The sequence below is a fragment of the Pteropus vampyrus genome, unplaced genomic scaffold (genome assembly GCF_000151845.1).
Source record: "Pteropus vampyrus isolate Shadow unplaced genomic scaffold, Pvam_2.0 Scaffold2, whole genome shotgun sequence".
NCBI classification, from domain to species: Eukaryota; Metazoa; Chordata; class Mammalia; order Chiroptera; family Pteropodidae; genus Pteropus; species Pteropus vampyrus.
Window position 1 is genome coordinate 2523449 of NW_011888783.1, and position 22183 is coordinate 2545631.

A 22183-nucleotide genomic window follows, 5' to 3' on the forward strand; every position below is an offset into this window, starting at 1 on the left:
ATATCTTGCAGCTAAATGGCAAGTTCTTTCTTAAAATAAGATCTGAGATGGGTACCTCCATAACTTCCATATTGTGTAATAAAAGGAGAATGAATTTAGGGACTGCTAGCAGTTGACACAGTATATACATATAAATATATATGTACATACACTCACACACGCACATATATCTCCTGTTAGTAGAAATAGAATACAAATAATTACGGATTTAATTACTGGATGAATTTTGCAAAACCTATCAAGAAGGGGATAGTGTCACAGCAGGTAGTGGCATATCTACTCTGAATTTGAGCAATATGTATATTTTTTTCCTTTTTTTTTTTTCCAGGCACAAATTTATATAGTTGGTTAAAAGGTCCACTTTGTTGTCAATTTTGTGATTTGTTTTTTACTTTTAAGCTGACACTACATAGAATATAGTTTTCAGTTTGTAAGAAGTGAGATTCAGCTAAAACATTGGGAGAGATCTAATGAAGGTCTTATGCCTGAAGTCACAAATAATATGTACTATAAATATAGAGAATCAGCAGTGTTAAAATGGGAATTTTCCCAATTCACATCAAAAGCACCTCTGTGGTATATTTCTAACACCCAAGGTAAAAATTCTTACTCTTCATTGTTATCCAAATTCAATAAACTAGAATTAATTTGGGTGAAAGGGAATACAAAAGACTAGGTTCAAATATAAATATTTTTTGTCCAAATTTAGTAAATGAATTCAGTGAAGAAATATCTCCCAATCCATAAAGGTAAAGAATAATAATTTCTATCATTTATTGAAAGTCCTAATACATGTCAGAATCTTTCCATATGTTGCATCTAATCTTGGAATATCTTTGCAATAGTTATTGTTATCCTTCTTTTGTAGATGATGGGACAGAGCCTCAGAGAGTGTCAGTGATTGCAAAGGTATATGACTCATGTAGACTTTACCTGGTATTAAACTCAGATCCCTATGATCCAAGCACCCATCATTTTTCAATAGTGACATCGTCTTTATAAAATGAACAAGCCTTTGGAATAATAATTTTTCCTCTTCTTAAAATTATTTACATTTTGTCATACTTGAAAAGTATTGATTTTCCTAAAGGACTTTAGTCCAGTACAAATTGAGATGAGAGAACTTTGGGTGTGGCTGTTTAATACAGACTCTCTACTTGTGCTGCTGTTTATTTTCTGGAGTTCATGATCTTGGGACCAGGTTCATCTTAGAAAAAATACTTAAATGTTTTTTAAATCTTTTTCTTATAAGAAATCATAAAGTTGTGCTTGCATGTATGTGTATACATGAATGTAGCTAAGCTTAAAAACATAAGCCTAAATATTCATACCTTCCTGCATCCTCTCGTACATCCTTATATAATTGACATTCCTCATTCTTGCCCTAGTTATTGCCTGATCTAATGATCAAAAAGTAGAAGAAAGATATCTTTGGAAGGTTAATAAGCCATCCAGAAAATTAGATTAGCATGATCAAACCTTAATGATTATTATTTCTCATTATATTAGATCACCTGAAAAATTTGAGGAAGAAAGAAAATTGGCATCATTGAGCAATTATACTTGTAGTTTTCCACAGTAGATTTTACAGATGATCACCAGTTATGAATTCTTTTCATATATAAAACCAGAGATTTTTTAAAAATTATACTAGCATTATTATAGTAATCAAAGCCCGTTTATTTGATCATCATCATAATGGAGTACTTGAGGCATTTTCTCCTTTGCTAATTGACAGTTGGTCAGTTAAGAGGTGCTTTTCATAAAATCTTCCATAACCCTAAGGGTTTGAATTAGCTTCTAATAAACGTCTGAGAAGCTACTCTAGATTCTTAAGTGCATTTGCTAAAACTCCCAACTGCTATTTTCTACCTTCTGGTCAGTAAATGCCTTTGATCTGCCATCTAGCTGCCTTTCTTGCTTCTGTCTGTCTGTCTCAAGCATCATAACCCTACTCATCAGCGTAATGACACATTATCATTTAGATATCATTTTCTGAAGCCAGATTTTTCTGAGAAAGAAAACGAAATGCAAAGAGTAAAGAAAGGGTCAAACTGAAGCTTGGATTGCCCTATTTGGAGAATTGTAAGAGGTGGCGTATGGTCAGAAGACTAAGCCTTGAGTTTGATTCTCTCACTCTAATTTCACACCTAGGTACTTCCTATGCAGACATTTTGGCTCACTGGCTGCTGCCTGCTCATCCACATACCACTTCACCATCTGTGGTGGAACATCCCCAGCTGCATAGACAATGTTCCACAATATCAATATCCAGTTATGCAAAATTGGTTCCTTCAATTTCACTCTCCCTTATTACTTCCTAATAAGGTGGTGGTAGTGGAGTAGGGGGACTCAATTTGACTAAATGAGTAAATGAACTTGCTGATTTTTAAAAAAGAGAGTATGCAGCCTTAAATTACTCAAAAATATTTTAAAATATTTTCTCACAATATTCTAATCTCCATGATGGCAGGGACTTTATTTAGCTCACTACTTTATCGCCATTAGTACCAGATAGTAGGTATTCAGTAAATGTTGGTAGAATGAATGGATATACTAGAGAAAATGGCCCATATCATTCAATTAAAAATGTAATATCTAGTTTCATCTTGAGTCCTTAATGTCACAATGTTTTAGATAAATAAACCTTTAAAGAAATATTTTTATAGTATAAATTCCCAAATATCAGAAATATGCTTAAATAATCTAAAATCTCTGTTAATAATAGGAGAGGATGGAAGAATTGAGGAGAGATGGATGGAAGGGGTGATGGGAGGGAAAGTGATATATATTAGTTCCTCAAATATACCAAAATGATGTATATATTTGAATACAGAAACATTCTAACTATAAATATATGCCTATAAATATTAGTTTTAAAATGACCCTTTTTCTTGTCTCAGACGAAATCTATTCCTTCATTTATTCAGTAAATATTTTGTAAGTGCTTTACTGTGTGCCAATTAATATGGGGATACTAGGGCACGCAGCAAAATAAAACAGTTCTTACCCACAGGGAAACCACAGAGGTAGTTCTTTCCATCTTTCCTTTCTTCCTCATGTACAAAATACAAAGTCAAAGGTATAAAGAATAAAATGATGTCCTTAGTATCTCCCACAATATTTGAATTAATCTGGAAAAGTTAGCAATTGAAAATCTTTTCACCAGCTGAGATTAGCTTCTTCAGTGTGTATTCTAATGTTTAAAATAAATGTTTTTGCAATTAGGGTGAAATAATGTTAGTGACAGCTGCAGAGACTAAAGGCTTCTATTTATTCGGATACCCATTTATCTCCAAAATATCAAGGTAATGGCACATCCCCAGCTTATCACAGCTTCTAGATGTGAACACAGAATTAAATCTCTATATGCCTTTGTTAGCTTTAATCTTCCTTCTCAAACTGCTGGTAATGAGAGGCTTGCTGATGTCAGTTAGGAAGATAATTCTTCTGTAGGAAACTTTTAGCCACCAAAAATCAGGTCTGTCTTATTACAAATAATATACTGCTCAAGACTCCCATATTGACTTAGTGTAAACTCACATAGCTAAGTGTATACATGGAAGAATTAGGCCCCATGAAAAGGGAAAGGAAACAGTTTTGCAAGAATATACACTGAAGCAGTATGTATATATTGGTGTTGTACTCCAGGCACAATAATTATCTCAGTGTATGAGACAGGCATGCTAATCCAAACCATAAATAAAATTGCAAATGCGGTAGCCACAACTTTGGAAAAAATATTCATTAAAACCACATTCACTCTATTGTGCCTAGTTCTGTGCATGTAATCTGTTGAGTTTCAAGCTACAGTAATACTGATGCTCGTTATCAGGATGTTTAGAGACTGAATTAGAAGATAGCTATGTTTTGATCATTTGAGATAGAGCAGGAATACAAGGCTTATTAATTAAGAATATGTTATGTTTATTTATTAATTAAGGTATGTTATATACAAAAATGTTACACATAGTCACACCACACATGTGTGTATCATGGTAAGATATTCCCGCCACCTCATGGAAAGATGAAAATGTCAGTCACACCATCTCTTATTTTCTATAGGTTGAAAGACTCTGAAACAAAAGTACCAAATTGGGAAGACTGATTCAAGAAAAATAATCCAAGCCGCAATCCAAGTAAAACCTTCCAAAACAAGGCCGGCCAAAAAAAACTTCCGGGGTGAAAAAAATGTCCTATATCTGCCCTGTCCAATACAGTGATCACTAGCTACATGTTGTTATTAATTTCTTGAAGTGTAGCTAGTAAAACTGAGAAACTGGATTTTTAATTCTATTTAGTGTTAATTAATGTACTTTTAAACCGCTACAAGTGGCTACTGGCTACCCTATTGGACAACACAGTTTGAGAGCATTTGATTGCTAATGTTTGAAAGACTTGCTTATTATAGTAGAAATTTAAAATACTGCTTTTAGTCTTATATTAAGCAGAAAGATATATAAAACAAATTTAGTTTTATTATCATTCAATAAATATTTATAGAATAAAGATCACCCGCAAGTGAATCTTTCTATCTTGCAATAAAATTCCTCAAAGAAATTTAGAGACAAAACTTGGTACATTTCCAGCCTTCTCACCACCACCTTTTCCTCACTGTATCAGGGCTTTGGAATTTGCGGTTTTAAAATGTTAAAACTAAATATAGTCTTTGCTTAGGCAAGTCAGATCTTCTCAGAACTAGTAGCAGAAACTTAAGGCAGGTTGATACTTCGGATTTGGATATGCCACACCAAGTAACATATTAACTTCTCTACTGGCTTATTAGAAGAAAGATTTGGTGTCTGAAAGCAAAGACATGAGATTACTATGGGCTCCCACTCTTCGTGAGCCAACTATTTGATTTATCTGATGTGTGATCTCAGACGACCCTTTCAGGCACTGAACCAGCAGAGAGTTATGTTGCCGGATGATAAGAAACCTTCAGAGGTACTTAAATCTTCTTTTACCACTGGGAGTTTTATCTGTTTGGAATAAAGAACATTTTTACATATGATGTTTCTATCTAGAGAGCTATAGGAATATTCAGAAAAGATTCACAGACTTAAATCAAATTCACACTGACAAGCACCTTAAAACCACACAATTTTACCAAGAATATGTTAGACAACACTTTATTTTTATTTTATTTTTATTTTGTTTCTCAAAATACATTAACAAAGGTTAATGTATTATACATTGAGAAGTCCATTAATCTTTTCATTAGCATTTGTTTTCCTGTATTTTCCCTGGAGACAAACCAACAAATGAGGAATGTTCTTAATTTGATCTCAGGAGTAATTATAGATATGGATATTGTATCATTTAACAAATGCACTACATAAACTTATAGATTTTTTAAAATGTATATTTCTATGCACCAAGAATGCAACTGGCTTCTTAATTTTACTGAAATTCTTGGACTGAATTTTATTTCTAATCTCATGTGTCTGCTGATCACATGTGCTTATTATTAGGAGTTAAATCCAAGTAATTTGTCTTAAAAAAATTTGAAATTCTTCCCAGTTGCATTAAAACTGATGTGAAACCTGTTTTTAAAAACATATACTATGAAAGTGATAGTCTTGGCTTATAAACCTCATCTACAGATATCTCTCAATATGCAGCAGCTTTTAATAAGGGGACTTCATTTTGTTTATAGTACACATATTCACTTTGCCTTGCAACTCTGCCACGTGTGGCTGGTCATAATAGAAGCTGTCTTTAAAACACATCTTCTCCATTTAGAAATTCTTCACCTGAATATTTTTTTTCTATTCCTTTGCACTAGCCCTTCTGAACACAAACAGATCACTGTCTCAGGCATTTGATCCTCTTAAGAGTAAAGCTAAGGTTTTGTTTTTAATCTCTTTTTAGGCAAAGATGAATGTGGTTAACAACTTTTCTCTGTGACCTGCTTGTGAGGCAATGTGGGAGCAGAGGAGAAATAAAACTGTTGTCATGAAAGACAGCCCAAGTATTGGGTATTTAACATGGAATTTAACCACGCAGGAAGAGGCCTCTTCATTTTGATACCTGTATTTGTGTTGGTGGAAAGTATTCCTATATGGAGGTAGTTTTACTTATATATGAATAGACTGCAGTAAAGATATGATTGGTCCCTATGTACTACCTCATATTTAGGCATATTCTGAAAGAGATGGTACTTAGTACATTTAAATCTCTTTCTTCACTGGCATCTCTTCCATTTAAAAATTCTGTCAGTCCCAGTGCTTGTATAGCTATGTAATTCCATACGAATGGTGCTTCAGATACACAAAGAAATAGCAATTGAGTATAGAGACAAAATTAGTTGCTACATATCAATATTGAACAAGGCTTTCAGTATTTCATTTCATTAACATTTTTTTTTTGAGTCACACTACACATTTTTTAGGGAAAGAACCTTCTATTCATTTTATCTGATCTAAAAATACGAATATGCATGAAGAAATTTAAACAGCATTGGGGAAAAATGAAAGCAATGGCATAGAATGTTGTGTGGGTGTGAATTCGGTCAGGGAACAGAATGTGTTTTGAGAAAGGAAAAAAATTCTTTTCCTCTTGGAGATACCCCAGATCAGCCACAATCTACCTTTATGCCAAAGGGCTTTAAGGCTTTAAAATCATGCATGTGAACATAATTTTTTAAATGCCAATAATTATTAGGAAGTCTTTTCTGTATGCTCTAAGAAAATAAATTGGTTCTATTTAAGGATGTAAGAATTTAGCATATTCTTGCACTTTTATAATAGTTATTATCAATATTAGCTTTAGTGAATGAGTAAGGTTAAATTGTCCCAAATGTGCCAACAATATCCCCCTGTCTTCTCCCCAGTGACAGCATAACACCCTTCTACACCTAATCTACTTCTACTCTACATCCCATGTAAGGCCATACATTTCTTTCTTAGAACTGTCATTTTAAAACTACAATGAATGCAATCTGCCATTATCATGCAATAAACTGCTTCTTATTCAAAATTCACGCTATTTAGTTACACCACCCTTTCTCCATACTTTAGGTATAAGCTGCTAAATTCCAGATGGCTGCCATTTTTCTCAGTGAATCAGCATTTGACTTACTTCGATATATTCTTTCCATAGTAACCATCAGTAGTTGGGTACTTGGGAGTTGCTAGTGAAATCAACATAGTGGAACCAATTGCATCTATGCCTCTAAGCCTTATCCCTGACATATTCAGGTTATGCAAGATTATGCAGTAATAACAAACATCCCCCCAAACCTAGTTGCTTAAAAGAATCAAAGTTTATTTCTCATTCTCACTGCAGGTTGGCTGGCTCTGCCCATTGCAGTCACTCAGTGACCTAGACAGATGGAGCAGCTTTCTTGAACATTGACTTTATACCTGCAGCAAACTATCAGTACATCTAGTCAGTTCTCTCTCCAGATCACACGCCACATCTGACAAATGTTTACTCTTCCTTTTTTCTAGCCTCCTAATTTGGCCTCCTTTCCCGCCCCTTCCAAGCACCCTTTAATAATAGGGAGGTTTCCAACCAGCGATTAATCCTCTAGCCTAAAGTGACCCGTGTCACTCCCACTCAACAACTCATTAGCCAGAACTAGTTGCATGGCCTGTTCAACCACAGGGTGTTCAGGAAATGCAATCTTTCCCTTTGCCTGGACATTTTAATGCAGGAAATCTGGAAAGTAATCCAACTTCTACAATGAGATAAGATCTAAGAATGCGCAGGAATACAACCAAGAATCCAACATAGCCAGAGGATGAAGGAAAAGGAAGGAAGGTGAGGACTTCTTTCCTGAATGATGCTATGCTGCAGCTAAATCTTCAAGTTTGAGTCAGAATCAGCCATGAGGTAGGGAGGAGACATTTCACTATATACAGTAGAAACATCTGTAAATCCCAGCAAAGTGATGGATACAACTATAGCATAAGGAGCATGCGAGGGATGAAGGTGGAATGATAGGTTGGAGGCAAATCATAAAAAGCTGAATATAGTGATAAAGGACTGTGAATTTTTATCTTGATGGTAATGGGGAAGCTTTGAACTAAACAGGGCTATATCATAATCAATATTTGTATTTTTAAAGTATTGTTCAAGTTTGGTTATTGACCAATGTTTCATAGTCATTAGAAATAGTCACTGACTAAATTAAATGAACAGTATCAAAGCTCTGCAAAGATAAAAGTTCATTTTTATTTTGTTATTAATTTCATCAATATAACCCACTATGTTATAATAATACAAATTTTTAGACATTTAAAAATGTTTCTTTCCTGGGTTTATTATATTTACCAATGTTTTTGTTTATTCACAAAGTTAAATCATACTTTTCTGCCTGATTACTTTAGCATGTATGTCCTTCAATATTACAGTTTTTAAAACATTAAACAGAATAAGCTATAGTTCCTGTTAGACCTAAATCTTGATAGTTTAGGCTAATAGCAACTTTTCCCAAAACCTGAAATATTTTTTCCACATTTGCAACAAGAGAATTAATTCAGTTGCAATTATCCTACATTTTAGGTGTAAGGTATTTAAAAATAAAAGATCTATGAATCTTGATAAAACTATACATGGAAGTGTTTGAATTTAGAAAATTGGTCTCATGAAATTCCAAATAAAACACTCTTTATTTTTAAAAATTTATCTCTTTCCATTTATCTCTGGATGTCCTTGGTGATCTAATGGTGCTAATATTTTCCCTAAAAATCCATGCATTTTTTTAAATCTAGATGTCTTTTTCATAATTATTCATTCTTTCCATTTTACAGTTTTAGAATGAGCTAATGGTTTTGTAAGTAGACATATTGATTAGCTTGAAGTCAATTTCTAACCGATGCCAACATTTCAGCTTTTTTATACCATTTTGTGGGTTTTGTTTTGTGGTTTTTTTTTTCCATTTTGTGGAAGAGGTTCATGTCTTCTTTCACACTTCAAACTGGACAATTCTGACGCTGTTATATTTATACTTTTGAGAATACATTTTTTCATCTTCTTTTGTTTATGTCGATTTGAAATTATTCAGCAATTTTTCTGGGAAGGAGTAAAACTGAGGATACTGGGGCCTGCCTTACTTGGCTGCTACTGGGTACAGATTCCAAGATGGAGCACAAGAGATGCCTTTAGGAGTGCTAGGGTTTGGCAATATGTTACAAATTTGAAACTAGAGTTTGAGAGACATCTGTATACTGGAAAAGCGAATCAAAAGAGTAACCAAACTCCACCAACTAGAGACAATAGGCACACTGGAAATTGTGGAGATAAGGTCTCAATATAGAACAAGTAGGGGTGGAGGAAGGAGTGTGGTTAGATCTAGCACAAGGCTGAAACCAATCACAAATACTGAATTCTAGAACTGACATTCTTATTATTTTGGTTATCGTAATTTCAAAAACTAAGGACTGGCTCTTCAGCAGTAACACTAGGCTGGAAAATATTACAGGCAATTCAGAAATACTATTGCTATAACTATACACCACAAAATGTCTCTATCAACACCAAAAGCCATATACTAAAGACATACAGAAGTGCAGGTTAATAAAGATATATCTTTATTTATTAGAGATTTGCTAATTATAAGAATTAAGCATAAAGATGGAAAGCAATACATTAGCACAGGAAAGGCTTAGAAAGACTTTGCTCCTTCTTCATTCATATTCACGCTACTACAATATTTCACATCTCTCTTTTTTATCATATTTTCTCAAATGACGATGTCCTTCTTAAATACAAATACAATAGAGGCAATATATATAACCAGAGATCCATTTCATCCTCCCCTTTCCAGTGTCACCTCCTTCCTCCATCCGTACCCACATACTCTGTCATCTTTCCTGGAGTAGAAGACATGTTCCTACCTCTAAGACTGACCATTACGCCTATTTGTAAAAACCATTGCTTCTCAAGGACGTTGCTTCTGTGATATCCCTTCTCTCCTGCATAAATGTGTCCCTCTCTGCTCCATCATTTCTCTCAGCAGACAATGATGCCTCAAATCCATCTTTTCATAAAAATTTTTTTCTTGACCTAACATTCTTATCCATCTACTGTCTCATTCTCTGTTCTTCTCATTAGGAAATCTGTGCAAAAGTGTCACCTACATTTATCCTTTCCACTTACTAACTCAATCTCTTCTCAATCTCCTCTCACTGGGATTTGATCCCGACTATGCTTTACAGTAGCTCAGGTAGCCCAAGCCAATGTTCATAATTTACCAATAAAAATAATTTTTTTATCTATTGGGCATTTAATAATAAAAAATTAAATGATTTAAATCTAATTACATTAAATTTACATACAATGATTTAAATTAATAGTATTTAGAATAATAAAAGTATTTTTGCTTATAATTATCATATGTTGATATGCTAGAGTTTCATGAAGTCCAAAATAGTAACTTGCTTTGATGAATTCTGCCATGCATAATATCAAGCTGAATAAGCATTTTCTCATCCTTCTTTTCATCCTTTCTTTCTTCTCTCGTTTACTAGTTTCTATCTTCATTCTCTTCTCCTTTTTTCTAATCAACTGAGTATCTTCAGTTTTAAGTCAGACAGAACTGAGTGAAATCAGTCAGACTTAAATGACAATAGAATTGTGTCTAATATAGCAGCACTATATTAATCTCAAATTATTTTGTTGTACAGACAATAAATTATCTGTGATTTCTAGAGAAGTTTTGTCAAGCTTTAGCAAACTAGCTTAATTATGAAAAATTAAATTTTCTGTAATGATCTCTTCTTTTGAGTGTTTAATATAAAATTCATTTGCTGAGGCATGAAAGTTGGTTCTTAGATTTTTCAAGTGTTATCTAGAATTTTAAACCATTATGTTTACGTGTAATTTTAGCCTTCCTGTAGTTTTTGGCATTTAAATTACTTAAGAATTAAAAATCAACAGTGGATTTTCACTTCTTTTAATTAAAAGAAGCAAAGATAATGAATTTCCTCTCTCAACTCTGAACACATCTTATTGCATTATGGCACAGATACATAAACAACATGGATTTGTGTTCCTTTTGTAAATAGCAGACTAAAATGCTATTTCTCTTGTTTTAGCATTTCAATAACATGATGTAACAGTGTAATTATTATTCAAATATCCTCACATTATAATATGAATAAAAGGAAAGTATCTAAAGTATCTAAAGTCATATTGGGATTTCTAGGGAAATGTTGGAAAATGTAAAAGAGAACGCGACTATGGCTCAAAAATAACAATTTAGAATTATCTGAGCCTCTGGGAACTGTCAGCAGCTACCACTTAAGTTCAGCTTACTCACTTGTGGGAGAAGCATTTGAGAGGTAAAACTGGTATACAAATAGCAAAATCAATAAGTTGTTCAAATTAAAGAATAGGGAGAATTTTTATTTAAAATTTGCTTTCTATTATTTAAGTGGAATGTTTCCTTTATTGGAAGGTGAACTCAAAATTCAGTTTTTGGCGATAATGAAATAGTAATTTATGCAAGTTATTCAAAAAGAAAAATTGCTGCTTATAATAATTTTATAATCAAAGTAATTTTAGTTACAACAGATAAGTAAATGTTATCAGTGATAAATCCTTTATCTATATAAATAAAGTAGAAAAATTAAGTCTGCCAAGAATTACTTTGTCATTCTACGTATTTAAGAAAAAGAAAAAAAATAAAACATTGACTACTGGGTTGATGTTGAATTTAAAATAGAAAGAGAAAATTGCCTTTCAATTTTTGAAAAAAACATTAAAGTTTACATAACATTTGTGTAAATGCTTTTCCTTAACTTTGTAATAATTTCATCAAGTGTAGAACCATTATCTATGGGTCATACTTAAGCTTAGAAGCCTCATTCTTTTTTTGTTCATTAAATCTGATAGTTTCGGGGACAGCCTATTTTATTTCAGACTTGATACACGTGGAGATTTCTAGTCATTCATGTTTATACTGTATTTAATGTTTATGTTCTGCTTAATTTGAATGGCACACCTTATATATCTGTCAAAGAGATGTACTAGAGCTGTATACATGGAGAAGAAAATGAGAACCATGCATAGACTGGAAAGGTAGCGCTCTATTGGGAAAAAGTGAAACGATAATAGAAGTAATATATCTTAGATATTGCAAAATATATGCTTCTATAGAAAAAGAATAGTTAAAAGTTTGAAAAAAAGATTTGGAGAAAATTAAAAGCAGATCCAGGGTTGTATAGAAAAATAATGCAATCAAAACTGAGATGTGGAAAATGATGCAAAATATGTTTTCTTAGAATTTATTAATAACATTAATTCATATCTTATTAGTCATCTTTCACTAGGTTAAGCTATAGTTACAAATGACCTCAAAATCTCAGAGGCTTACATTATTCGTGGTGTAGTTCTTGCTCTTATGGCTGTGGCCAACTATGGCTCTGCTTTATATATTTTCTCATTCTGGGACTGGTTGAAGGAACAGCTCCTTCTAGAATGTGTCCTTTTTATGCAAAAGAGAAGAGCAAGAAAGTAGAAATGCAAATGATGGCTTTTATATAGCTTCTCACTTTTACTCACATTTCAATGGCAAAAGCAAGTCATAAGGCCAATAGTGATATCATGGAACTCAAGTCATATAGTTATGGAGAGGAACATAATTCTTGCATTGGAAAGAGTGAGGAAATAATTGGAAAAATTAATACAATTTACTATAAATATCATATATTATGTCTTTCATGGAGAATGTGAGACTACAGAAAGTCTTAAAAAGTTAGAGCAAATACGTCAGAAGTCAATGATTAACAGTAACAGGCAGAAATCTGTGTTAGTACTGAAATATCTGACTTTTACCTTTAAAATTAACACAGAATAGTAGGATGACTGTTTAAGACTAATTTTATAAAGTAACAGGAGCTTTACAGAATAGGTACATGTACGATATATGACAATAAGAATGCGAAGAGTAGACTGTAGTAATTAAAAACATGTTGTCAGAAAGTTCTTAAATTGTTCATAAAGTAATGGATTAGGATAATTTAAAGATGCATATTGTCATCCTTAAAGAAAGCACCAAAATAATAGAAAAAAATGACCCCTCAAAAGTATTACATTAAAGTAAATGAACTAAGCACCCTGATCAAATGCAGACGTATTCAGACTGGATAAAAAAGCAAGATCTGACTATGTGTTGTTTCCAAGAAACATACTTAAAACATGTTTTAAACAAGTTGGGTGTAAAGGGATAAAAACAATAAGCAAAAGAAAGTTGGTGTGGCTCTATGACTATCAGAACAAAGTAGACTTCAAGGTGAAGTGTTACCAGAGATTAAAAGAGTGCATTTTATAATGATAAAAGGGTCACTTCCTTATAAAGTCATAGATTACGAATGTTTCTACACTCAAAATCAAATCTCCCAAATACAAGACAAAAGAAAATAATATAACAAAAAAAAAAACCAAACTAGAAACAATTTTACTGTCACTGATAGAGATTTTAACACTTCTTCTTCAGCAATAGATAAAAAAATGTAAAAATTAGTATAATTATGGATGATTTGAACAATACTGACCATCAACTTAAGCCAATTAACATTTATAGAAAATTACTCCCCATAAGAGGTTACAACTTCTAAGATGTACATGGATTACTAAAGAAGATAGACCACATTCTTGGTCATAAAACAAGTTTTAATAAATTTCAAATTAAACAGAATATGTTCTTTAACCATGATAGAGTTAAATTAAAGATGAATTAAAATAATATACTTTTAAAGACCCTCAAATATTTGGAAGTTTAAAAAACACTAAATAATCAATGGATCGAGAAGAAATCCCAAGAGATATCACTATATATATTTTGAGCACAACATCCATATGTACAGGATGCAGCTAAAGCAGCCTTTAAAAAGAATTTATGGATTTAAATACCTTTGTTAGAAAATAAGAAAGGTATAAAATCAAACACTTCTTTGATTTTAAGAAACTAGAAAAATAATAAATTAAACCTTAAGTATGTAGCATGAAGGAAATAATAGAAACAAGAGCAGAAATCAATATAATAGAACATTTAAATAGCTTTGTATGAAGAAATTAAAGAATAATACCAACATACACGAACCCTTTCATAAAAAAAAGGAAGTGAGAACACTTCCTAACTCATATGATGAGCCCATTTAGGTAATATAGTATAGCACATATACATATGTAATATGTATTATAACTATTATATGTGCTATAGATGTAATTATTATAATAACTACTACTATTATAACATTTAAAATAATATATTATTGTTAGTGTTGGGGCAATTTGAATTTCAGTGTCACCCCAACGTCATGGGGGGGCTGATAAGTGTAATTAGCATTTTTCCTCAGTTTTTCCTCATTGATACAGTGTAGAATCACAGGTCATTGAGATTTAGAAAAGATTTATTAAACATATGTTTTAGAAAGACAAAGCACCCTCCAAGGAGGCACACGGTTTTAGCAAAGAGCTGTAACAGCAACAACAACCCGGAAGTGGGAATCTCTGAATTATATTTGGGCCGTGATGGATGGTTTCAAAGGCATTCTTAGGTGATGGGCAAGTAAGGTCATTTTGATTGACACTTGGCTGCTGTATAACACTTTGCCTATTGTACATGTGCTTACCTAGAATTTAGTCTATTATAATTAGATTCATGAACTTCTAGGCATAAACATATTATTATAATGACAGTTTTATGAGCATTAGATTGTAGGCAAATTAGGGTAGTACTTTCTGCACAGGCATCTGTGGCTGGATTAAACCACCTAAGACTATGACGCTCCCGTCCTTTGTCTCTGGGGATGCAGGAGAGATTTTCTAACTACCAATAGGGTGTTCTTTGGATGATTTCTAGGCTGGGTCTCTATTCCTTTGTTCTCCTGTACCTCATGTCTGATTAGCTACCTAACATTATCATATGTATTATAATACATATTGTGTATGTACTATTGCGTATAATTATGAGTTAGCATAATTCACCCCCTGGATTACTTCCAGTAGATCCTTAACTAAGGATCTCTACTGTAAAGCACATGAAACTGCCCCTGACTATAGCTGTTCACTAAGGACCTTCCCGTTGTGTTAGTACATTTCCTGAGTGATGGGAAGTTTTAGTCTGGAAGCTGCTAATCTTGCTAACACTAAAAGTCCTTCTCCCATTAGCAGCTTCTGTATTGCATTAATAATAAGAAAGTAATAAAGAGACCAACCTCAGCTGTTCAGTCTCCCCTGAGGTGAGGCCCCGGCTTCCTTCTTATCCCCATGGTCCACTCTAATGGTTTTGCCTGTATTAAAGTAATATAGTGGATAATAAGTGGTGTCTATTTTAGCAGAGTCTAAAATTCCTTCTTCTTTCTGAAGAGAAATATTTTTTTCTAAGGCTTCCATATTTAAAACTATATCATGAACACTTTTGCAATTGAAGTTAATCTGTGTAATTCATAACTTTTTTAACATAAGTGCAAATCATCAAGTACAGGAAGAAAAAGATGCTTTAGAAAAAAATAAATCTCTCTACCTTTCCTGGAAAAACTATAAAACAGTACTCTCAGAGATGTCTTCTTGTCCTTTTTTAAAAAATTAAATCACTCATCTGCACAATAGCAAATTTAAGAAAATCAAGGAAAAAAGACCTTTGCTTTTGTAAATATTAAAAACCCTTTTGTTAATAGACAAAGAAGAAATTATGAGAAAATATCTTATTAAAACAAAATAAATAAGGTTGGATTTGTTAGATTTAGGGTGCATGTTAATAAGTTGTGCCTTGTTAAAATTTTATCTTATTAGAGTTCATAAAGACAGGAGCTAATGCCATACTTAATTGTTTACGTTCTTTTTCTATCGAAAATACATGGCCTTTTGCAGAAGTGCACTTTTTTAAAGATCCTCTTGATTTAAACATCTGATTTTAAGTGTATAATCTGTCCATGAAATTAGATTATCTATGTAGTACTCAGGTTGTTGCAATTTTTCGTCTATAAGCAAAGCTATTTTTGCTTGCAGCTGTATATTTTTTAATTGAGTAAACAATAATTCATCTTCTCAAAAGTGTTGCTCAGATATTCATTATTTGCACTCAGAATTCTTCTTGATTTACACTATTGTGTCATAATTTTGAGAGGTTAATTTTGTAATTAGGTTATGTATTGCATATTTTTATACCTGTAATTTATGAGGAGAAAAAAAAGTCTAATCATTATCAATGACAATATACATTTTTAAAAAGAAATATATGTTTATAACCCTCACAGAAAAAATCACTGTAATGGGCTCTGTTCAATATTTATGAAAGATTTAAGAAACTACTGCACAAAATTTACAATCAATATTTTTTTTCTTATAACTACTTAACATCTTGAGGAAAAAATAAAGATGACACCTAGTAATCAAGGATAACCATCTAAGTTTCTTAAATTATATATAAAAGCCTTTGAATGAAAATAAAACCTATAATTTAGAAATGAGAAAATATTAAGTTTTTTTTTAATAAAATAGACATTATATTTTTCCTCTAGGCAAATGACAATCTAAATCCCTTTTCATTAAATAACTCTTACATATGGTTTATTTGTTAAGCCAAAAATTTTTGATAAATCCAGTAAACCCTCTTATTTGTTTTATTTTGCTATAAAATGCAGAAGTGTTCACAACATACCAATGGGTGGTATATTATTGTTAGTGTTGCCTTTAAATTTAGGGAAGAGAGGAGTTGAATATGGCATTCTTATGAAGCCTCAATAGCAAACAGGTCCATTGGAAAAGTAGCAATTTTAATATAGACTAGTCTTAGAGTTGTTGGGATTATGCACACTAATCTGAAATCTTTTGTTTCCTTTTTTCTGTTCTATAGTCCATGAAGGCTCAGGAGAAACAAGTCAAAAGGAGACATCCACCTGCGATATTTGCCAGTTTGGTGCAGAATGTGATGAAGATGCCGAGGATGTCTGGTAACGTGCTTTTATTTATTCTTTTAAACAAAATAATGACAATAATTGTTTTCTTTTGACTCCATCAACCATACCTAAAAAAGACATTTTCAGCATTTATTTATTTTTTTATCTAGTGCCTAAGGGGAAGGGGTGGGGCAGTAATAACAGCAAGGAATTACTGAAGCTGAATTAAGAGTTGGGCCAGCCGAGCAGCTGCCAGGGCTTTATTTGTTAAGGTATAAAAAGTTATGACTGAGACCTCCGAATACGATCAATGGTAAAAGTTGGAGAGAGTAATCTCATTTACCAGAACACCTCTCAAGAAGCATGGTCCAAAAACTGGACAACTGCTAATCAGCTTCCTAAGATGGAGAATCTGGATAACAGCAGAGATTTTATTTAAGGGCATGCCTTTGTGCGCCTGTAGCTGAATTGAGAAGATGACAGGACAAATGACCTCTGGGTCGTCCTCTAGGATCAATGTCTCTCTTCACCCAAGCAATATTCAGCTTCTTCTATAAAGATGTGCTGAACAAATACTGAATAATAGTCATTATTTTGAGTGGGTCCCAAAATGTTAGCCTCCTAGGGCACTGACGTGTATTGATTCTACCCTGATCACACTCAAAGTGAGTGACCCGGAATTCAGAGGATGTCTTTGTGGCATGAGAGCTGAAAGAGGCAGTCTCAATCTCTGTCTATCCCCTCCTACTCCCTTAGCCCCCTTCCTCTCTTACTCACTTTTACATACATACCTTTCAGGAAAACAGCCAAGTGTCCTTTGTTTTCTTCGCTATGCAGATTGTGTTTGCTTAGAGCTGTTAACACTCATTTTGATCAAAATGACTGAGAGTAAATATTACATGTTCTCAAGGAATGGTAATTATGTGTCATGTGATGTTAGCTAACATGATGGTGGTAATCATATTGCAATAGTAAGTGTATTACATTAAGTCAGCACGGTGTACATCTTAAACTTATACAATGTTATATATCAATTATATCTCACTACGCTAGTGGGGGAAAGCGACCATTTTGATCAACCTTGAGTGGAGGGTGCAATTCATCTAAGCAACAAGAAAAAAATTAAGGCAAGGTAATTTTGGCAAGAATGAAACCATCTATACTTAAAATATTTTATACTTAAAATATGTTTTTGGAATGCAGATTAGGTTGAGGATTCCAGTTGAGCAAACTGAAGTTCTTAGGGTAAATTACGTACTTACAAGTAAACACTGCTATTGACTAGCCAGGCAAAATAGCTGCCCATTAATAAAAGTAGACATTAATAATTTCCACGCCTGTCAAATTTTGGGCAGTTAGAAACCAAGTACAGGAGTCTGGCACTGGTTTGACCATTTTAAGGTAAATGTAGGTTTGTGTTTTTACGTTTGACCATTTTGAGGTAAATGTAAGTTTGTGTTTTTAAGAACATCCTGGGCATCTTAATTGCTGGTGAATTTTTGGTTCCTAAACTTGGCCGATTATCAGAATTACTTCGGGAATTTTTTAAACACTCCAAAATTAATGAATCAGAATTTCAGAAAAGTAGAGCTTTAAATTTTACTTATCTATAACTTTGGTTTGAGTCAAAGAGTCTTTCTCCTCCCTAAATATTTAGGGCTCTGTATAGTCATAGTCTTTGTATATTGTTATACTTATAGAAAATAAATAATTAAAATATCTCATTTTTAATGATTGCGGTGACTGCATCTGTAGTTCAACATTATTTTAAAGCTATTAATTATCTCACTGTTAATTATTTTACACTTAAAAAATTTACACGAGTCCTTAATTATTTTTTAAGAATTTTTATTCCGCTAATTTCTCATCTCTTTAATGATCATCTTTAACTGACATAGTTCCACTGTACAAGTGCGAAGTTTTAAGAAATGAGATAACTATAGCAGCTAAAAATTATTGATTGCTAACTATGAGCTTGGTCCATTTGTATGCATTTTTTTCTCAGTTATCTTCAAAATAAGACTAGGCATAGATTTCATTATGATCTCACTTTATAAAGAGGACACTGAGTTTTAAAGTGTTTAAGTGGCAGAGTCAACATGAATATATGAGGTAAAAGTAACTACTGGGTGTTAGCATAACAATTCAAACAAAGATGAAATTAAAATATTTTTTTCTGTCACATCTGGAATGGCCAGATTGCAGGCAGCTTAGATCCAGTGATTCAAGACCTAACGAGGTTGAAGCTGGTGACAAGGGAGGTGCCTGCAGCAGGCAGTGGGAAAACATCCAGGCAAGCAGTGTCCTTTCTGGTATTCTAGTGAAAGTTTTATCTATGGTATGAAGGCAGGCAGTACAAGGAGATATGGGCAAGAGATTGGCATCAGAAAGATTGAACAGCTATGGTAACTGGAGTTAGAAAAAGAAACTCAGTTACAAAGAGAACAAGGAGAAGAGCAAGGCAGAACCTCAGTCAACTAGGAATGGGGTATCAGGAAAAGTAATCAGGGACAGATATGAGAGAAACTAGAAAGATACCCAGTTGTATAGAACTGGTGTAGAAAGCCAAGCCTTGCTTACAATGGGGCTGAGGCAAGTGCCTAGACCTCAGAATAAATTACAAGGTCAGAATGAAACCAGCAGCAAGGCTGACTGGATGCTGAATCAGTTAGCTTTTGGCTAAAGATATCTTGTACGCCCCCAGCCTAGAGATAAGATTAGCTCCAAAATGCGGAATAAGGCTGAACCTCCAGATGGGGCTAAGTGGCCATAGCTGTGAAGATTAGAGGGCTGTAGGGGGCAGGGAGCCAAGAAGATCATTATGCTCCCCAGGCAAGAATGAAAAGTTGTTAGGGTTTAAATAAAATGTACTTAAAATGTCCAATGTAAGCAATAAGGAATTGTGCTGGAATGATAAGTGTATTGATTTTCATTTACATAAATACCTTTGTATGTTAATCTATTATATTTAGTTATAGCCATGAAGGGCAGATTGGAAAGAGCTGAAGGACAGAAGAATAAAGCAATAAATGAAATTAAATAGGCATGGAATGAAAGAGGCTATAAAGTAAGATAGGAAGCAGTAGGGGAGTAATCTGACCCTCATACAGTCAGCTGATTCAGAGGTGCTTTGATGTGCTATTGATTTTGGGTGAAACCATGGCCAGGCCCTCTCAAAAATGTAAAATACTGCATATGCTATGTGGCAACAAAAGTACAACTCAGTGTTTTGTATTATTTTCTCCTTTGACGCTAACTAAACTACAATTTTATGTATACATATTTCCTCAATGCTGCCTTATGAAGTAATAATAAGATGTGAGTAAATAACTGAGAAATAATGTTATTATCATATCTGCAATATTAAAGCAAAGGTGAAAATTTAACGCCTGATCTTTTTTAACCATAGCCTAAGAAATTAATATTTTACATTTCACCACAAAGACTAAGTCTAGTTATTCAAAGATACTTTCTAGGTAACAGTAAATCGTTGTGAGAATTAAAAAAACCAGTACACAAACAGCTGATCTTATTTTCATAGTTACTTACATGAGTTCTTGAATTAAGAAGAAAGTAACACTAGACATGGGGGAAAAATAATAAATAAAATTGAAAGGAGTAAGGAGAGTAAAGGTAAAAGAGAAAACATTAATAATTAGAGGATGGTATTGATAAACCATATATAATGACATAACATTTTAAAGCGTTTATCTTGAGAAAACATGTAGATTGTAAATTCATATACACCTTTCATTTATGTTCCACAATTTCATTTTAAGTCTTTTTTTGTTTTGTTTTGTTTTGTTTTGTTCTGTTTTGTTTTGTTTTGTTTCTTCTTCTTGTGGAGAACATCAAGGCTGTAGAAATCAGGAAATGGCCAAGTTTTCTTAGTAAGGAAGCAAGACCATGGCTACAAAAAAATCTTTAATTGTAGATATATACCAAAATGTAGGAAAGGATTAATCTTTCAAAAGAGAGAATTAAAAGTCACATGGTAATTGGTCCACACCATAGGTACATCCACTCTCAGATTGAGGCATCTCTTTATTTAGGATGGACTTCAGAAATAATTAAAATGCCTATGCAAAGGGATATGTGGCCTGTTTATGGGGCAGAGGTTAAGAATAAATGTAAAGAAGAGCTTAAAAGATTGTTTCTCTTCATATCAAGGCTGAAAAAGTTCAAAACTAATATATTTATACATCAAAGAGACTCTCAAATACATCCCGTCAAATATAATTTATAAAGAAAAAGAATAGCTTATAAATAAGTCAAACATAATAAAACTGACTCATTGCAAAGTAATAAAGCCCCATCTGATAGCACTGGGAATACCAACTTATGATTTCAACAAATATTTCTTATACTTGGTTGGTTTTAAAAACAGCTTTATATTCCCTAATTATCATACCTGATAAATTATTTCAGTAAGTACAAAGTAGGTCAGTGGTAACTCTTTGCACTGAGAACTATTCCAAAGGAGTTATTAGCCTAGAACTTTCTGTTGGTCCTGTCAGTCAGAGTAGTTCAGAGTCCTGAGGTTGATAATTGATTTAATGTAAGAAAAAAGCAGGTTGGTAGGTAGCTGAGTCTGATCATAGGAATGGCTGGACATGAAATTGGCTGCGTGCCTACCATTTCCAGGGTATCAGGATAGATCAGGGAAGAGAGCACAGCTGTAAGAGCAGGTGCAGCTGGGTGACAAATGACATAAGGAGAACTTAAATTATTATGTATATTTGCTTCTTATGGAAGCTTCATAGCTCCTATTTTCATTTTAACTTTGCTCCTTTATTATTCTCTACATGCCACTCAGGCTCCATTAGCAATATCATATTGGCTTAAATGCTATTAATTCCTCAGTAGTCATTCATTTTATCTTTGAAACATTAATAATGTTTTTTAGTTTTAGTGCCTAACATCCATGTTAGACTACAGTGGTAAGAAAGGAAGAAAACAAAGTAGTTTGCAGTAAGATGAGTTCAGAAGAAAAAATGAATGAGCATCTTTTTTTTTTTTTTTTCATTTCATTGATGTTCCAAAGCTGAAACAGGGTGTGGGATTTGACATTTCTTTTGTGACTATCTTTTTAAAAGACAGTTTAGTTTGAAGTCTTTAGCTTGCTTCTTTGATCTGAGAAGGCTCCTTGTCACTAGGAAGACTGTTTGTTGCTGGCATCATTCCCACCTTTAATGCATATTGGACTGTGGAGAATCATGAATGTTTGAAGCTGGGCGATGGCCGTGGATGATACTTGGCGCTAGATTTCACCATACATATAAGCAAATTAGGCATTTGATCCTGCTGACTTTAGTACATTTGGATTATGA

The 22183-nt window shown here is 33.2% G+C and overlaps 1 protein-coding gene across 1 annotated transcript in view; it reads left to right on the forward strand.

Moving 5' to 3' along the window:
• The window catches only part of TMEFF2 (transmembrane protein with EGF like and two follistatin like domains 2), a 218205-nt gene that overhangs the window by 100933 nt on the left and 95089 nt on the right, over positions 1 to 22183 (forward strand). The window contains exon 5 of the mRNA XM_011355848.2: positions 16811 to 16907. Within this exon, the coding sequence (XP_011354150.1) occupies positions 16811 to 16907 (97 nt within the window). The remainder of the gene's footprint in view (positions 1 to 16810; positions 16908 to 22183) is intronic.